This window comes from Mastigoproctus giganteus, chromosome 6 (assembly GCF_048544385.1).
Source record: "Mastigoproctus giganteus isolate SK-2022 chromosome 6, ASM4854438v1, whole genome shotgun sequence".
NCBI lineage: Eukaryota > Metazoa > Arthropoda > Arachnida > Uropygi > Thelyphonidae > Mastigoproctus > Mastigoproctus giganteus.
This window is the reverse complement of record NC_143580.1, coordinates 73,954,638-73,975,031: the sequence shown is the minus strand read 5'-3', so window position 1 is coordinate 73,975,031 and position 20,394 is coordinate 73,954,638. Positions and strand designations below refer to the sequence as shown.

General features: G+C 37.1%; 1 protein-coding gene across 1 annotated transcript in view; it reads left to right on the top strand.

Annotated features, from left to right (window-relative positions):
• The window catches only part of LOC150084411 (uncharacterized), a 646,726-nt gene that overhangs the window by 396,492 nt on the left and 229,840 nt on the right, over nt 1-20,394 (top strand). The window contains exon 8 of the mRNA XM_090376219.1: nt 16,196-18,568. Within this exon, the coding sequence (XP_090232345.1) occupies nt 16,196-18,568 (2,373 nt within the window). The remainder of the gene's footprint in view (nt 1-16,195; nt 18,569-20,394) is intronic.

Below are 20,394 nucleotides of genomic sequence, written 5' to 3'. Positions count from 1 at the left end.
GCATAACACATACTGAACAAGGATTAGCAAGAAACATCCACGCTTGCGATTTTGTCACCCCTCTCCCCCCACCCATTGAGTGCTGTTTTGACCGGGAAAGATAATTTTAGCCACACCCATGTTTTTTTATGGCGGAAAATGCTCATGGTGCTTTAAAATTCACATTTTTTTTAGGTTTCATTTTATATTAAATCAGTACAGTAAACCCCCGCTATTCGCAGGGGTTTACTGTACATCACATCTGATTTTATTCGAGTGTTAATTTTATTTTACATTTTTTATGTATGTGGGTACACAGATTGTTGTCAGAGAGCTATATGTTTTATTTTACAATACACAAATTTGTCACATAACATTCTAGCAATGACCAGTGTTGTCCTTTTCGTACCTAAGATTTGGTTCTTTTTTTTTCTTTCCTTTATTTGTGTTTATCTGAAATGAAAAACTACAAGGACTACAAATGAGTTATTGCCAAGCTAACCAAAGACACAACTAAATTGCCGATCCATTGATGTCTCACTTATGTCGATGACGTTCTGTACATGGCCGATGCATTGGGAGGAACCATTTGTGTAATTAGCATTTATCCCATGGTGTTCAGAGAGCGGATTAAGCATTAGCATTAGCATTAGTAGAGGCATTTGATGCAAGAAAGCAAGCTTATGCAGCATCAGCCAAAAAAAAAAAAAAAAAAAAACTCACTACCACTTCACCCCTCTGTTCGTTCAAAATACCTGTCCAGCTGAGCCTTAAACTTATTTAGGCTATCAACCTCCACCACAAGGGATGGAAGTCTGTTCCACCAACCAACCACCCGCTGGCTAAAGGCAAATTTCCGCACGTCTATCCTACATCTGTCTTTCCTCAATTTGAATTTATGCCCTCTCAGGTGATTTTTCTGAGCTAGAGGAAGAATCCCATCAGCATTGATCATGCTTAAACCATTCAAGGCTTTATACACCTCTATCAGATCACCTTGCTGGTGCCTAGTCTCCAGACACTGTAATTTGCAAAACTTAAGCCTTTCTTCATAAGAGCACCCCTTTGTTCCATTCACTAATCTTGTTGCCCTTCTCTGTACTCGTTCCAGCAGCTCTACATCCTTCTTGAAATGAGGCCTCCAGACCTGTATACAGTACAATAGGTGTGGCCTGACCATTGCCTTATACAATGGAATAATCACCTCCTTATCCCTGCTGGAAAAATTCCTGTATATCATTGACAATACTCCATGAGCTACTCTTGCAGCCCGTCTGCACTGCTCAGAGAACTTCATATCTGCCTGCACAACCACTCCCAAGTCCCTTTCATTCTCTACCACTGTCAGTGTAGTACCACAGAGTACGTTGCTCTGGGGTTGCTGTTTCCCATGTGTAGTACTTTACATATGTCAATGTTAAACTTCATTTGCCACCTCTCAGCCCATCTGGTCAACCTTTCCAGATCCTGTTGCAGCAGCATAGTGTCAGTAGTGTCCTTGACAACCCTGCCAACCTTTGTATCGTCTGCAAACTTGGACATTAAGCTTGATATACCATCATCAATATCATTTATAAATACAGAAAACAATAATGGACCCAACACTGAGCCCTGAGGGACTCCACTAATAACATTAGTCCACGATGAGCAGTGTCCATTGATTACCACTCTCTGTCTGCTCCCCCTCAACCACCCCTTTATCCATAGCAGCAATTTGCCTCCAATGTCACACTCCAATTTGTGTAGCAGTCTTCCATGTGCAACAGTATCAAAAGCCTTTCTAAGGTCCAAGTATATAATATCAAAGTTATTCCCTGCATCCAGTTCTTTTGTGACTGCATCATAGTATCCAATCAAGTTGGTCAGGCAAGACTTCCCCTTAACAAAACCATGCTGTGTCTGAGCTATAACTGAAGTCTTGTCTAAATGATCCTGCAGTGCTTCTTTAACCAGTGCCTCCATTAATTTTCCTGGAACAGAAGTTAAGCTCACAGGTCTATAATTACTTGTGTCAGCCTTTGATCCTCCTTTGTGAATTGGGGTCACATTTGCACATTTCCAGTCTATGGGTACCTCCCCTGAGTCCAAGGAAGCTCTCATAATTATGGCTAAGGCTTTGCTTACTTCCTTTGCTGCCTCCTTTAATATAACTGGATAGATCCCATCCACCCCAGGTGCCTTTCTTGTGTTTATCTTCAACAGTTTCTCCTCCACTTTACTCCCAGTTATTTCAAGATTCTGTAGCTTACTGCTAGAGCTGAATACACCTCTGGCATTCCCCTCACTGAATAACTCCTCATGTGTGAATTTCGATGCAAAATATTGATTTAGTTTGTTAGCAACCTGAGCAGGATCATCAACAGTTGACCCATCAATATCAAGTGGACCAATCTGATTCATCCCCTTCCTTCTAGAGTTTACATAAGTAAAGAACTCTTTGCTGTTTTTCTTTGCATCCCTTGCCAAGGATTTCTCGTAATCTGCCTTCGCCTGCTTAACCTCCTTTGTAACTTGGTTGCATATCAACTTGTATCTATCATAGGCTTCTGTGTCATGTGTTAATTTGTAAGTATCCCATACATTTTTCTTCTCTGCCATATGCCTCATTAGTTCATCTGACATCCATTTTGGCCTAAACCTTGAACAATATTTCTTAGTTGGTATGTAAAGCCTAGTAGCTTCCAAGATAAGTTCTTTGAATGCTTCCCATTTTGAATTTGCTGTTGGTAACATCATCAGTTGGTCCCACTGTATAGAATTTAAATACTGTCTCAGTCCATCGTAGTCGCCGTTACGGAAGCAATAACCCTTCCCTTTACCCCTAATGGTAGTTACCTCCTTGAGTAAATCCCACTTCAGCACACTGTGATCACTGCCACCTAGTGGTTCATTTATCTGCAGATTCTTAATGCATGAAGAATCACTGCTGATAATCAAATCAAGAGTATTACTCCCTCTAGTTGCATCCTGAACATGCTGATGTAGAAAACAATCATCCAATAAATCCACAAAAGCCCTGCAAGTGTGTGAGTAACCAGCCCCCAAATTCCAGTCAATATCTGGGAAATTAAAATCTCCCATTATAAGACTCTCTGATTTACTGACCCACTCTATTTCCCTGTACAGTTCCTTATTATACTCATCAGAGTCATTAGGCCTATAGCACACTCCTACTCTCAATTTTGATCTCCCAATGCTTATGTCACACCAAACTGACTCAACACTGCACTGTCCAGCGATGTCGACTGGCTTCACTTCCTTGGTTTTAATGTGTTTCTTAACTAATAGCATAACCCCTCCCCCCTTCCTATCCTGTCTATCCTTTCTGTAGTTGTTGTACTCCCCAAATTGCAGTTCTACATCCCTTATATCTGTGTGACACCACGTCTCTGATATCCTAACAATATCTGCCTTTGATGTTTTTAGCAATACCTCAAATTCATCAAATTTATTTACTAAACTCCTAGCATTGGTGTACACGCAAGTATACCTGCACCTGTTTCTATTCTTAGCTACCCTAACACAACCCATGTGTTTACTTGTACCGCAATGGCTCCCAGCAGTCTCTGAAATGCCATGCATCTTGTTTTTCAGGCTTCTGCTCATTCTAATAGAAGCAGTGCAAGAATCTCTTTCACCTCTGCCAGTGGCTACTGTCAATCTATTGGTCTTTGTCTCCCCCCAAGCTAGCAGTTTTCCGACCCACCTAACACTGCCTCAATAGCATCAGCAAATATTCTTGCACCCTTTCTATTTAAGTGTATCCCATCCCTGTAGAAGCAATCTCTCCTGTTAACAAGTACAGTCCAGGCTGAAAAAAATTCTACCCCTTGAGCCTTGCACAATCTTTCCAGGGCCGAATTGATCGACAAGGCTCTCATCATATACGCCCTCCTATCGTGTCTGGGCAGAATTGCAGACACTAAGCAATGACAAGGAAGAGTAAAACATCTACTTCAGTCACCCCAAAATTAGCGGTCTTGATCACAAGTTGTCTGTCCAACATGTCACTCCAAAGCATGCAGTTTCATTAAATTTATGGTTTTGAGGTTCATTTGCCATTTTCACAACAACATTCCACCCTTGTCTAGTGCTTTCTTTCTATACAGTCAACAGACTTTGTCACTTTTAATACATTTTATAACTGTTTTATATGCATCTGCTTTGTTTTTGCTTGTGGTGGAAATGCTGCAAAGTTACTTGAAGGAGAAACTGGGGAAACGAGAGCAAGAAAAACAAAAAAATTCAGCCAATCACAGATACAGTATTTTCATTTTACTTTATTGGCAGAGAAAGAAAGTTCTTCATTATGTACTATTCTGTGATTCTACGTTTTCAAGTTTCTCAGAACACGAAAAAAATTCACCCATTACCATTACAACCATTCTTTTCTAACCTGTGGTAGAAAAGGCTGAAAATGTAAGTAAATTTATTATTCCAGTTTTCATTAGTTTACATGACCATTCACAAATTTCGAATGATCCATGATGTCGGCGAGAATCAAACGTTGTCCAGTTTTGATATCGATGTTACTCATTGCTGTAGATTTATTTTTTTTTTTTACTATTCTTTGTATTTTGTAACAAATTGGCAGAACAATCTGTAATTTTATTACTCTGATGTCAGTAATTTTTTTTTTTATTGAAAATTTGTTGCTGGATCATTTACAGATCAGAGAAAGTTATTATGATATGAATTTCCACCAATCACTCAGAACTCCTCAGCTTCCTTTCTTTGAAATTCGACTTTCTGCAGTCTAACTTTCCTAATACGGAGGGTCACTTTATGCTGGTTCACTTTTTGAATTACTGGAGTATCCTGCCCAAAACATAGATGCAGTAACTTAAATTATTTCCACTGTTCTCAATATGTTTAACAGTGTTGGCAAAAACTTTTAATTTTTGATGATTCAATTACTTTGAGTAGGTAACTAATTTTTTTTTTTTTTTTTTTCACTTATGAATTTTTATATTAAACTATAGTGTATAATTTTACCTCGTTTTGAAAATGAGCAAAAAATATAGTCTACACTTTCGTGATCAATGGCTCAAAGATGTTAAATATAAGAACTGGCTCTGCAAATTAGATGGCGATTATTTAAAATGTTTTAGTAAATGTTGTAAATGCACACTGACAGCTGAATTAAGTGATATTGAAAGGCCTCCGAATACAAATGAAGCACAAGAAAGCCAAAGAGACCTTTAGTTTTCAGCATCATATGAAAAATGCTATGCTGCTTCTGCCGTTGCATTTTCTGTATCTCCAATTTTCTTGAATGGCAATACTCTCTGATGCTGAAAACTAAAGGGCTCTTTGGCTTTCTTGTGCTTCGTTAGTATTACCTCACCTTTCAATATTACTTAATTTGGCTGTCAACGTGCATTTACAATATTTACAAAAACATTTTAAATAATCATTGTCTAATTTGCAGAGCTAGTTCTTATATTTAACATCTTTGAGCCATTGATCACGAAAGTGCTGACCGTATTTTTGCTCCTTTTCAAAAAAGGGACAAAATTGCACACTATTGGGGCCCTCTTTAAGAAAAAGAATGCAAACTTTCTTTGTATTTTTCTTAAACCATGGCCACCGGCAGCATGGTGCAAGGTGGTGCAAGTGACGATCTTTGGATTTTGAAGTAATACACAATTTTCATTAATTTATCGAAACATAAAAACAATACAAATTCTTTCTTTCAAAATACAAGTACTTTCTTCCACCGATCACGAAACTTTGGCTCGGCTGTACACGAAAATCAGTCAAACTTGACTTAATTAAAATACTGCATGTATTCAAAAATTTGGTGAAAAAAAATTTATTCCCACATGGCACCACCTTGCAAAATATCCTGCTGGTGCCCATGACTCCAACACCACCCGACACGACAGTGTGACAGAGGGGAAGTTGGAATGGAAAGAGACAGCGGTGTGAACCGATTGTGGTTAAAATATCTTACTTTTGCCAATTTTAAAAAAACATGACCGTGTGAACATATTGCTAAGGCCCCTCCCAGGGCCTTGAAGGGGCGCGTGTAAGTGAGGGACTTTAAGTTTAAGTTTCATTAGCTTTACTGTAAATCTATTATTCTTTACTTTTATAATTTTCTTATATATTTCATAAACTTGCTTGTTCCGCGTGTTATATTGCCAAATGATTGGAAATAATATATTGTCATTTTTTTTTTGATTAATACTTATTATTATTCACATGTTTTCCTAATATTCAAATAAAGATAATCAATAAAACATTATTTATAACAAACATACCAATGGTGGATCCCAATAAGTCTTCCTAGGTCTATCTGAAAAAAAAAAAAAAAAAAACATTCAAACACCTGATTGGCATGTTCCATGTTACGATGATACCTGGATACAGCACTGATACTTACTATACAGGGTGTTTCAAAAATGATGATCAATAATTTAAAGGTGAAAAGTACAAACTAAAATAAGCAAAAAAAAAAAAAAAAGTCCCAGTGAACATCAGGCCACAAATGAACCGTTTTCGAGATAATGCAAAATATCTTTCAAGATCTGCCACTGACTATGGGAGCAGTAGTTTAGCAAAAAGCTGTGAATCCTTTGCTAAGGATGGTTTTATTAAACATAAGATAATACATTTTTAATTTTTGGTTTCAACACCACAGGATTTTACAGATGTTACATGTTACAGGATGTTACAAAAGGTGTTCAAAATGCTGTCCTTGCATCCGTATGCAGCTTTGTAGTCTTCTCTGCATTGAGTTGTGAATCCTCTCAGGCATTCCTGGGTCATTTCTGATTTGCTGAAAGGCTCCTTCAACCCGACGCTGCAATTCCTCAACTGTGTTAATGTCAGAAGTGTACACCAAGCTTTTTACATCACCCCAGATACAAAAATCCATAGGATTTAAGTCTGGTGATCTGGGAGGCCACATTACAGGCCCACCTCTACCTATCCACCATTGACCATACCTTCAAGTTAGATAATGAGTCACAACTCAAGCAAAATGTGCCGGTGCACCATCATGCATAAACCACATGTTCTGGCATTGCTGAAGTGTGCAATATTATCATCATCAAGGAGGTCTGGAAGAACATTCTGCAGGAACTGAAGGTAAGCTCTCCTGTTAGCCTGTTTGGCAGAAAGTGTGGTCCAATTAAATGGTCTCCTAGTAGTCCTGCCAGACATTCAACGATATCCAAACGTGACAGTTATGAAAATTAAAAATACCATCACGAGTAAACCCAGCTTCATCAGTGAACAAAATGTTGTTTAAAAATTGGGGGTTCAGGACACACTGTTATTGCATCCACTGGCAGAAGTTCACTCTGGATTGCTGAGACCTACACGCTGGATATGGTAGGGGTACAGTAATTGGGGATTAAAATTCGCCACACGCTGCTATGACTCAGTACATGCTCTTGCAGAGCAACCCTCCTTGTCGAAATTCCTGGATTTTGTTCTATTCTTTCTAACACCCTTTCCTCAACATCAGGTATTATGCTTCTGAGCCTACCTGCTCGTACTCCATGTGCGAAGCACCCATGTTCTCAAAAGTGTTGATGTGCCCTGATAAATTTGCACCTTTTGGGCTGCCTTCAGCAGGGAAATGCTTCTTGGTACAGACATGCAGCTTCGCATACTCTTCATTGCTGTAATCTCTTTCCATGTTGACTATCCTTTGACAAGTACTAGTATGCTTGCTACGTCTCAGAGATTGAGAGAGGGGAAAGGGAGAGAATGAGCATAACCTAAACTAAACAAACATACCAATGGTGGATCCCAACTCTGTACAGTTCACCTTGTCACTGGTGGATCCCAACTAGAAATGTGCAATATCTCGAAAACGATTCACTTAAAGACCCATGTTTACTAGGCTTTTTTTTGCATATTGTAGTCTGTATAGTTCACCTTTAAATTATTGACCATCACTTTTGAAACACCCTGTATATTGATCTTTCTTGTAGTATAAAATGAAATATTCCCTCCTCAGAAAGCAGTGTCCTTCCCCCCCCCTTTATTTGATATTTTTATTATTATTATTATTTTATTTATTTATTTTTTTATATTACCTACAACATATCATCATCAGCCATTTTCAATCCACTGCAGGATTAAGGCCTCTCCAACAACTTTCCAGTTCCTTCTGGTTTCTGCAGTGTCCATCCATTTACTGCCCACGAACTCTTGAATTTCATCAGTCCAGTTCCGTTATCATCTTCCAGGTTTTGTTTTAGCTCCTCTTGGGTACCAATCTGTTATTTTCTTAATCCATCTGTTATCATGTCTTTGAGCTATGTGTCCTGCCTAAGTCCCTTTCAGTTCTTTAATTTTTATAAGAATATCCTTTACTTGAGTTTGCTGCCTAATCCATGTGTTTCTCTTCTTATCCAGTGATCTGATTCCTAATATAATTCATTCCATTCTTTGCTGTGTATTTCTGAGCTTCTCTTCCATTCTTTTAGTTCGTATCCAAGTTTCACTTCCATAGTCATGATGGGGAGAACACTTCATTATTTTACACTTCAGACAAATTGGGATATTGTTCCTCACTCTGTAACTATATTTTCTTTTATTCTTCTCTTGACTTCCAACCATTTTTCATTATTACAGCTGACTGGTTCATGATAAGTATATGAATCCACCTTTTCAATTTCTGCTCCTTCAATGATTATATCCCTTTCTGTGGCATACTTAGCATTAGTATTAGTAGAGGCATATGATGCAAGAAAGCAAGCTTGTTCATAATTACTTTTGTTTTAACCTTATTCATCTTTAGTCTGAAATCCTTACTAACTGTGCATAACTGATCAAGATTTTCCTCTAATTCTTTGGGATCATGGCTTGTGATCATAGTCATCTGCAAATCGTAAATGGTACTCTCCATTCACATTGACTCCTTTCTTGTGACCAATCCAATCTTCTAAAAGTTTCTTTAAGGGCAGCAGTAAACAATTTCTGAGGTATATTCTCTCCTTGTCGAACTCCTTTCTCAATTTTAAATTTGCTATTGTCTTTGTCTAGTCTAATTAAGGAAGTAGTATTCTTCAAAATCATAACGTATGGGATGTCTGTGCCTTGGTTTTCCAGTGCTCGAAACAATGCCTTATGCTATATGGAGTCAAATGCCTTTTCATAATCCACAAATGCTAGACATAATGGCATTTTATATTTATTTGCTTTCTCCATTAGCTGTGCATTATGTGAAGGTGATCCATCCCATCCTAAAGTCAGTTTGCTCTTTCAGTTGATTCTCATCCAGTATCCCCATCCCCCACCACCTTTCATTTGGTTTTATTATGGATGGTTTATTTTTACTTTCACTCTACTGGTTTGCCATGCTACTGGGCATATATTTTATTTTAGTTGTTTTTATCTTAATTTACACACACGCACGCACGCACACACACACACAAGTAAGCCCTCGCTAATCTGGAGTAATTGGGGGAGAGTTAATCTGGATTAAGCGATAATCCGGATTAGTCAAGCAAAAGATAGCCCTAAAAGACAAAAAAAACTTAGAAAACAAATAAATGGAAAATTAACGATATAGGTAGTGCTGATGAAAATAAATTTTAAAAAATATTGCTGTAGAGCCTTTATTTAATAACTATAAAAAGACAATAAATATATCCATCGATAGATGTATAAATGTAGTCTTTTGTATTTTTATACATTTATCAGGTGGCGCACGCCAATGCCACTTGATTGTTGCTGGGTATACACTTAAATACAGCTTCTGGCTTTTTTAATGTCTGTTTATTTGATACACTGATTTTATCACTCCCCGCATCGAATTTTAAAGGAAATGTCTTTATAGATTCATTTTGTTTTTTAATATGTGACAGCCTGTTGGCCAATACCAAAGTCTTCAGCAATTTTTTTTTTCCAGGAACACCATTTCCAAGTTGTTCTATCACTTTGAGCTTTTAGTGATAGTTAACGTGTTTTCTTTTTATTTCACTTTTTAATTCTTTAGAACCCATAACTTAAATAAAATATGTTAACTTATATACATATGTATGTGTGTATAAAGAAGTATGCAAATGAAGCGATATAAGCACATGGCTTAGGGTCAAGTGATATATCCATCTGGCTTAGGGTCAACCACAGTACTGAACAACATGCAAGACAATGTAATGTTTGTTCCATCCCTTTCTGCGCAGTCAGTCAGCACACAGTTAGAGTTACTCATCCGCCTTCCTAAATACCATGTGTCTTTCAAAGTAATCAACTGTGAACAAGATTTTTCATATTTTGATCCAGATTAACTGTAACTGGATTAGCGAGGGTTTACTGTATATATATGAAAAGGATGAAAGTATGAGAAAAGGAAATTGTAATTGATTATGGACAAAGGTAACTGATAGACAGAAAGGACCCAGCGACTGTAATAGTATAATAATAAATAAATAAACGTAGTAGAGATAAGAGAAGTAAGTAAAAGAGAAAAAAGAAAAGAAAGCTAGGGGAAAAATATTAATACATATATAAAGAAATAAGTCAGCATTAGTATACACGATATATACATGATTATATTGTCATTTATCACACAATCCTGGTGCCATTTTCAAGTGTCAACCACCAGAATTGCCTGACATGATGACAATATAGTGTCCTCTGTTTCTGACATAAAGTACATGTCATGGAAAAATAGAATTACATCAAAATATATTATTCAGAAAAAAAAAATTATATGAAATAAAGTAAAATTAAAGCTATAAGGGAGGATACATAGACTGCCAACATATAATTTAAGGACTGGAAAATAGTTATAAATATAAATGAACAAAGAAACTGAAATTAAAATGAAAATGAACAAAGAAACTAAAACAAAAGCCATTTGAGAGTAGACATAGGCTAATGGCAGAAATGTGTAGAAATGTATATAAAACCTATTTATATTATAATGTTTATAAGCAACAGTATAGCAGTTTAGCTAACTGGCAGCGAAATTAGGTAGATAATTAGGATAGAAATAGACACTCCTGTCGTATTACACTAATAGCCCAGAGTGTGAAAAAATGATAGTTTTTGGAAAGTGAACAGTATGTTACTGAAGAATATAAAGTTGAAACTCAGGTTATCCAGGAGCATGATTTCCCGTCCATGCTAGTAATGGCCCTGGACACACACAAAAAAATGGTAAGCGGAAAGCGGTGGGAAAATAAAGAACAGTAACTATAGATTATGTACAACACAAAGGAAACAAAGCGAAATGGATGATTAGGACTAAAGAACTGACTACAACTGAACTCACCCAATATGAAGTGATCAAACCAATAGAATGCGATCAAACTAAATATGACTTATATAAAAAAGAAAGTAAACAGATACACAATGTGTATGCTATATACAGGGTGTCTCAAAAATATTGGTACAAACGTTTAGGGAAGGTAGGTAACATCTAAAGGAATGTGAATCACATAGGAACCCATTACCAGAAACGTCACCGTAAGTCGGTAGACAGCGTTGTTCATCAGTTTGCGAGAGGGAAAATTTCTGGTTTACTCATTGAAGCAGTAGTCGCCGCACGAAGACCATGCATCAGTATACGAACTGTGAGCTGGCAGACATGCACCTAGTGTGTGGATAGGCCGACCGGGCTAGCCGGGTGGGTAAAGTGCCTGCCTGGCAACCCAAACGTCGCGGGTTCAAATCCTGCCTAGGGCTTGGATCAGAGTATTGCAAAAACCTTTGGATGTGCATTATGGCCACAACTAACAAAGAAGGGAAAAAAAAAAAAAAAAAAAAAAACTGTCTGGATTAGCAGAGGGCAATGGACGAGCCGCTCAACGGATTTATGGAGAATGCTTCTCAGACAGACATGTACCGGACCACTGTTTGTTTGCGCATGTGCATCAAAATTTGTGCGATTATGGGTCATTTTGACGTAACAGGAGTAGTGCAGGCAGACCACGTTTGACGCGAACTCCCACCATGGAAGAAAATGTGTTGAATGCCATCCAGATTAATCCTACTACCAGCATACGTGCCATTGCCTCTGCCTTAGGAATGTCTCGTCGCAGTGTACACCATGCTGGGCACGACGATTCCTTACACCCATTTCATCTCCAAAGGGTTCAGTTACTGCTCCCCCAAGATCATTCTGCACGTATGGCTTTTATGCAGTGGTTTCCTCAAGAAAGTGTTCAAGACTTGAATTTTCCAGCCTATGTTTTGTTCACGGATGAGGCTTATTTCACTCGGGAAGGCTTATTCAATCAGCACAATGCTCATGTGTGGGCTCACAACAACCCACGTGGTGTGCGCCCCCATACGGCACAACATCGCTTTGCAATAAATGTGTGGGTGGGTATGGTCGGTGACTGCTTAGTTGGCCCATACCTGTTACCATCCTGCATGAACTCCGCTAAATATCGAATCTTTCTTGAACAAGTTCTACCAGGGTTACTTGACGATGTTCCAGCAAATGTGAGATGCAACATTTGGTTTCAACATGACGGGGCGCCTGCCCATTATGTGACCATTTGAACAGGCATTTTGGGCATCGATAGATTGGCCGTGTTGGACCCGTTGCCTGGTCTGGCTCACCTGATTTATCGAGCCTTGATTTCTTTCTGTGGGGGGGCCCTCAAATCTATCGTGTATGAATCGCCTGTGGAGACAGAAATGGATCTCGTCTGTGCTGCTGCTTCTGTCAAAGAAACTCAAGGTGTGTTCGACCGTGTCTGCTAATCCATGCTGCATCGGTGTCACACATGCATCGCATCTAATGGTGGAACCATCGAGCATCTGTTGTAACATTATGAAATGCATCCATCTTGTACTCCCTTGTTAATATTATGTCGAATAAATGTTTGCCACTAATTACTGTCTTGGTCATTTCTGCTTCTTGTGCCTCTGCTACTACTTTCCCGTGACATTTCCGGTTATGGGTTCCTATGCGATTCACATTCCTTTAGATGTTACCTACTTCCCCTAAACGTTTGTACCAATATTTTTGAGACACCCTGTATATATAAATATGTACAGGGTGGTTATAATTAAAGTGCATTACTTTTTTGACTTTAGGCAGAAAACTGTTAATGTTATAAAGTTGAAATTTAGATTGGATGCTATCCAGTGCAGAGAAAGGGAAGGTTTTAAAAAAAAAATTTTAAAATGACGTCAGGGAGCTATTGGCATGCATTCAGTGCAACTGGTAGAATACTGTTTGGTTGAACTTTTAGGTATGAAGATTGAGATGTTTGGTATGGTAACCATTTGTGGTCACTGTATGTTGCTAGCACAGTATGGTATGATCAACTGTTATCCAAAACACATTAGTAACATGTTTTGTGATACTTTCTTTCAAATTAGCAAGAGAATGGATGTGTTCTTGATACACCTTATCCTTGAGATAGTACCATAACCAAAATATATATGGTTTTGTTAAGGGCAGGTCTTGCCTGACCAATTTGATTGGATACTATGATGTAGTCACAAAAGAACTGGATGCAGGGAATAACTTTGATATTATATATTTGGATCTTAGAAAGGCTTTTGATACTGTTGCACATGGAAGACTGCTGCACAAATTGGAGCAGTGTGGCATTGGAGGCAAATTGCTGCTATGGATAAGGGGATGGTTGAGTGGCAGAAGACAGAGAGTGGTAATCAATGGACACTGCTCAACGTGGACTAATGTTATTAGTGGAGTCCCTCAGGGCTCAGTGTTGGGTCCATTGTTGTTTTCGGTGTTTATGAATGATATTGATGATGGGATATCAAGTTTAATGTCCAAGTTTGCAGATGATACAAAGGTTGGCAGGGTCGTTAAGGACACTACTGACGCTATGCTGCTGCAACAGGATCTGGAAAGGTTGAACAGATGGGCTGAGAGGTGGCAAATGAAGTTTAACATTGACAAATGTAAAGTACTACATATGGGTAACAGTAACCCCAGAGCAATGTATCAACTCTGCGGTACTACACTGACAGTGGTGGAGAATGAAAAGGACCTGGGGGTAATTGTGCAGGCAGATATGAAGTTCTCTGAGCAGTGCAGACGAGCTGCAAGAGTAGCTCATGGTGTCTTGTCAATGATATACAGGAATTTTTCTAGCAGGGATAAGGAGGTGATTATTCCCTTGTATAAGGCAATGGTTAGGCCACATCTTGAGTACTGTATACAGGTCTGGAGGCCTCATTTCAAGAAGGATGTAGAGCTGCTGGAACGGGTACAGAGAAGGGCAACAAGATTAGTAAATGGAACAAAGGGTTGCTCTTACGAAGAAAGGCTTAAGTTTTGCAAATTACAGAGTCTGGAGACTAGGCACCGGCGAGGTGATCTGATAGAGGTGTATAAGGCTTTGAATGGTTTGAGCATGCTCAATGCCAATGGGATTCTTCATCTTTCTCAGAATAATCACCTCAGAGGGCATAAATTCAAATTGAGGAAGGACGGATGTCGGATAGATGTGCGGAAATTTGCCTTTGGCCAGCGGGTGGTTGGTTGGTGGAACCGACTTCCATCACTTGTTGTTGAAGTTGATAGCCCAAACAAATTTAAAGCTCAACTGGACAGGTATTTCGAACGAACGGAGGGGTGAAATGGGAGAGGGTTTTTTTTTTTTTTTTTTGGCTGATGCTGAATAAGCTTGCTTTCTTGCATCATATGCCTCTACTAATGCCAATATAAGGATTAAGGTTTCCCAAGGCAACAGGAAATTGTGGTTTTCATCAAATTTGTTATGGAGTAGATGAAGTACTGGCTGTCCGGTGTTCAGAGGGGCCCATCCTGCATAAAAACAGTTTCCAAACATCCTCTTTCCTTGAGAATGGGAATCACATGTTGATAGAAAAAATTACAGTAATGGTCCCATACTTAACAATTATGTGTTTTGACACCACCACTTAATAGGGAATGTGCCACATTCCTCAAGATGCTCCCCAGCCAAATTTCTGTGATCTCTGTCCTTGCCTGAAACCACACAGCAAAATCATTACATTTGTGAAGACCAGTTCATATTAGCTGTTGCATTTGGATCTTGTATGGGTAGCAGTGAACAATGGATTGAAGACCTTTGCAAACTATGAAATATTTTTGAATATGGAATATTGAGTTTTTGTGATATTGCGCTATTACTAATGGATGAATGTTAATTTCATGCTGCACTATGAGCCACACCAGTCTCTTCAACAACAGCCACTATAGCTGGGAGGATATCCTATTTTGTGGGCTACAGTTAAGTCACCTGTTTCTTTGAATTTTCTGATCATTTTGCACAGCATGTTTTGAGAAAATTTTTAAATCTTCTGATTAGTGCCAGTGATGGTCATGTGATGAGATCAGATTTGCATTCTGGTGCACACCACACTGATTTCCCCTGTTTTTGGACTTAATATTTTTTGTGCACTTTTCATTTCTGCATGCCTTGGATAGTTTGCAAATTTTATATTTATGTTATTAAGTGTTTTCCACCTACAACTAGCTGATATGATGCACTTTATTTAACCTCAGGGGCTCACATCTGGTGAGTATGGTCTTGGCACACCCAGGGTCCTGAGCTGGATATCATCATTCTTCTCTTTTTGGTGATTTCCTCCTACTTCTCTCTCTCTCTCTCTCTCTCTCTCTCTCTCTCTCTCTCTCTCTCTCAGGGTACTCAATTTTTTTTTGGCTGGTGCAGCTTAAGCCTCAGGCTACCTTGCACCATATGGCTAATAATAATAATTATATCCACACATGCACATTTTTTATTCATTTTTATCCAAATTGTTCAGTCTTAAAAGTCAGGAGATGCCTTTAGCCCTTTATATCTTTGAATTCAGCATATGTTTTCTCTCGTTTTTCTTGCATGTGACCTGTTTCAGTATAGCAAGTATCATCGTTTTCCCATTCTTTCTTTCTAGATTTCTTTCACAAAGTATCAAAACTACTGCTATTCAATTAAGTTGCATTGAAAATATTAAATATTCGAGTGTATTGACCCACTATAGGATAACTGGAGTACCAAAACTGATGACCCTAAATGAATATCTAATAAGCTAAATAAATTTTGTCCATCAGTATCTAAATGTGAACTTTCTTTTAGAGTTATCAGTTAAAAATTATATTTTTATTAAAAATTATATAAAAGAAAAAAAATTAAAAATTGTAATTTCAGCAGTTATTGAGTTTACTTTTATTTTCATATTCTGACTGGCTTAATTTTGTTTACAATGGTTTTAATTTTTAATAATTATTATAATTTATTGTTCTGTAACAATATTTCATTTTGTTTTTCAGAAACTACATTTCATATGACTACCATCACCACTTCTGTTCCTGTAACAATCAATACTTCTACAGCGGCTGTGATACCTGTTTCTGGTAATGCTGAAGAAAATGTATCTACTGTGACTGGAACTGTTTTTTCATCTGAAGGAACAGAAGTAACATCTCTTTTTGTTACTACTACTACAGCATTATCTACTGAAACCTTGAGTTTTTCAGAAGTGCTTTTACCAAATACAACTAGTCCCACTATGACTGTGATAAATACATCCAATTATGAATTAGCTGCCAAACCTAGTTATGAGACTACTCTCAGAGATGTGATGAAGTCAGAGAATTTTACTTCTTCACTGCCTCCTACAAATGCATATACAGATGTTGTTTCAGAAGTGGATTATTCCTCAGAATCAGAAACTATATCAGAGTCAACAGCAATCAGTGAAGCTAAAGAAGAAAATACTCCCTCTATAGATTCAGAAACGACTTTAGCAACAGCTGTAAACAAATTAGAAACTGCTACTAACAACAGAGATAGTGAGATCATTACAACTACCATTGTGAACACACCAGGAAAAATTAGTTACACAAGTGACAATCCTTACATTAATGAAGTAACATTAACAACTTCAACTTTTAGAACTACACTTTCAGATGGTAGCAACTTTGATCAAAAAAAGGAAGTATCAGCAGAAACCATTCAGGAATTTTTAATTACAACCACAGCTACCAGTTCTGATATGGCTGATCAGGAACTAAAAGATTTCAGTGCTGAAAATGTTTCTATTACTACATCTTCTTCTCAGGAATCAATTGAGGATTTTCATTCAGTAGAAGAGATGTTACCAACCTTACCTGCTGACTCTCAAGCCAGTTTTGGCATTAATGGAACAATTATATTAACAACAAATACACCAGCTACATTAAACATCACAGAAATAAATACTGAAATAACAGTGTCAGAAATGGAAGCAATAACCACTTTAAATGAAACTTCCTTGTCTACCACAAACAGCCCACTTACTGATAAAACTATTCCATCTATTAATATGACAGTTATTACAGTAAATAAGACTGCTTCTGAAAACACCTCCATCACTGTTGCTACCACCACTATGCCTGCTGAACTTCCTGATTCCTTTACTGAATGGAAGCATGAAGTAATAAGCACAGATGCAGCTGTAACTGAAATTAAATTTTTGGAAAATACAACTTCAACAATGACTACAATAATTGATGAATTTAATAAACCAGAAAATACATCAAGAGAAATTAAATTTGTGGAAAGTACAACTTCTGCATCAGCAATGACTACGAAAGTTGATGGATTGTATTATCCAGAAAGTACGGTGAGAGAATTTAAATTTGTAGAAAATACAACTTCTTCATCTGCAGTGACTACAGTTGATGAATTCCACAAAACAAAAAATAAAACGACAGAACATAGTATAAATTCAATAACTGAAAGTAATAATACAAGTGACATAATTACCAGAACCACTTATACTCCTGAAACAACTTACAGTGTTAATAATACACTTCCATGGAAATTTGTGACTAAAGTTCCCATCATATCAGTAACAGAAACATATAATCAGAAAGCAGAAAATGTCACCTTTTTTGAAAATACAGATTTGTTTGATACCCGTGCCAGTGGGCCTACTTCAAATTCAGACTATGATGAAAATGCTGAGGATATCATCAACAGCACTGTATATGAGATTAATAGCATAAAAAGCACTCTGTTTCCAGAAGAACTGCCAACATTGATCCTTTCAGATAGGAATAGAACTAACAGAGAAAATGTTACAGATAGCACAGCTCTTATTACAAATGCATCTATCTTAAGTGATACAGAAAATTCTTCTGATGTAAATGTGATAACTCCAAAATTTACAGAAGAGGCCAATAAATCAACTTCAACTCAGTCAGATTTTAATCCTGAGTTTGGAGTTACAACTAATTCCATTATAGAAAATGCCACAATTCAATTAGATATTGTGGATTCTTTATCACCATATATTTCATCTACTACTGATGAATCAAATTCACAGCATTTAAGTGACCTTACCAGTACTTATGTCAATACAGAATCCAGCAATTTTTCTTTATCTTTCTTTGACACTACATATGATAATGTGACTGAATACCCCACAGTGCTTTTTGAAAGTGATAATGCAACATTGTTTTATTCAGAAAGTGACAATGCAACATCTGAATCAGAAAATCCAGGTTTTAACTTTACTAGAAATATTAATAATGACAATTTAAATTTCAATGCCTCAGACTATGATGTGACATCAAATATCACGTTTAACAATCCTGATCAGATTTCTTCACCAAATATTACTGATATAAATGAAAATGGAACAGATGGTTGCAAAGAAGGTAAGCAAAAAGTTAGTTTCATTTCAAAAATTTTGTTTGTAAATTATGCTTCTCACATTGATGCTCTATTAATAATTCAGTATAAATTAAATTTCTTTTAAGTATTATTGCAGATAAATCTGTGTATAATATGTAGATGTACATATTGTATATCGGTTTTGTTAAAGCTTTATGAATATTTTCAGTAAATACTGCATTTTTTTTTATCATTCTCAAAGCAGCAGCATTGAGAAGCCTGCAGCCTATATTACATTGAGAAGCCTACAGCCTTAAATTAAGTAAAGCTAATTCCCAAGAGGGAATTAGCTTTACTTAATTTAAGTTAAGTTAATTTTAATTTATTCATTTCTTCTGTTTAAAAATCTTCCATGATAATTCCTAATAATTTTTTATTAGGAATGAATTTTTAGAAATAGGTATGTGGCATTGCATCTTTGTTTTTCCGTTTGAATTAGAATATTTCTGCCTGCTTGAATGAATTTGATTCCCGAAGGTTGGCTTCACCCTAAAGATTATATAAGTGTTCTTGCTTGTCTGGAGGCAAATTCCATAAACCTCTCAGGAGATTTGCATTTTAGCTGGTAATCAGTCTTGGAGACTTATTTGAAATCGATGAACCCACTTAAATTTTAGGCCACCAGTAATGCTGATGAGTCAGAAACAGAAAGGATAAAGGAAAAAAAACAACATATTATATAAACATAGTAACATGGAATGTTAGAGAATAATGCATAAAGAGCAAGAATTGGACAAAATTTTTGGAAGAAACAAATATAAAATTTATTTCATAATTGAAACAAAAAAAAAAAAAAAAAAAAAAGAAACAGAAAGACAGCTGAATAATGATAAATATATATAAATATTTAGCAGAATACACAGGAATCAGCCAGCAAGCCAGATCTGAAATGAGAGTAATGATTTTAAATAAATAAATAATAAATAGATAAAGAATACAGTTCAACTGGTAAGAACAGTAACTAAGTTTAATAATATAAATGATTAACAGTAACTAAGTTTAATTATATAAGTGATTAACAGTATCTAAGTTCTTCAAACAGGCCTCTGAGGTTGGGTATATTCATATTGTAGTTTTAAATGTTTTCCACCAACCTTATGTAGAAATAAAACACAACGAAAATGAAAACTGGAATCTTGATAACTATGTATGTATAATAAATTATATTTGCCTGTATTTACAATAAATTATATTTAACTTTACATCTAAAATATACTAAATTAAAAGCGATAAAACCATAGCGTTTGAAGGCTCCCGCCTTCTTCTTCAGCGGTATTTTCTTTGTTCTGCGGTGCATCTTTAAATACCAGCTGGTTCACGGTACTCATCATGTGTTCCATTCTCTTGTGTTATGGAACCGGAAGCGGCTCGGGAGTGGGTCATATGGAACCCTTCATCCCTTTTGAGGATAGTAGCCTCGAAGAGGGGATGGATCCGCGTTCCTCTGTCTCTATTAATGTTCACTGTGGAACAGATCCGCAAACTCTCAAGCCACTTGCGGTCCCAGAACTTATGCGCCCGATTGGTGGTGATAGCATTGTCCAGGGAGATGTGATGCTGCTTCTCCCAAAAATACTCGGCCACGGTTTACTTACCATACTCCGCATTTCTTATTGCCTTAGTGTGCTCCCCCAGACGATCTTTGAGACGGCATTTTGTTTCCCCTACATAACACTCCCCACAATCCGGGCATCTAATACTATATACGACCCCACTTGCATTCTCTTTTTGAATGGGGTCCTTTACTTGTGACATGATTGTGTGCAGCCTTCGCCCCGGAAGCTGCACACAACACGTCTGATAATTTCTT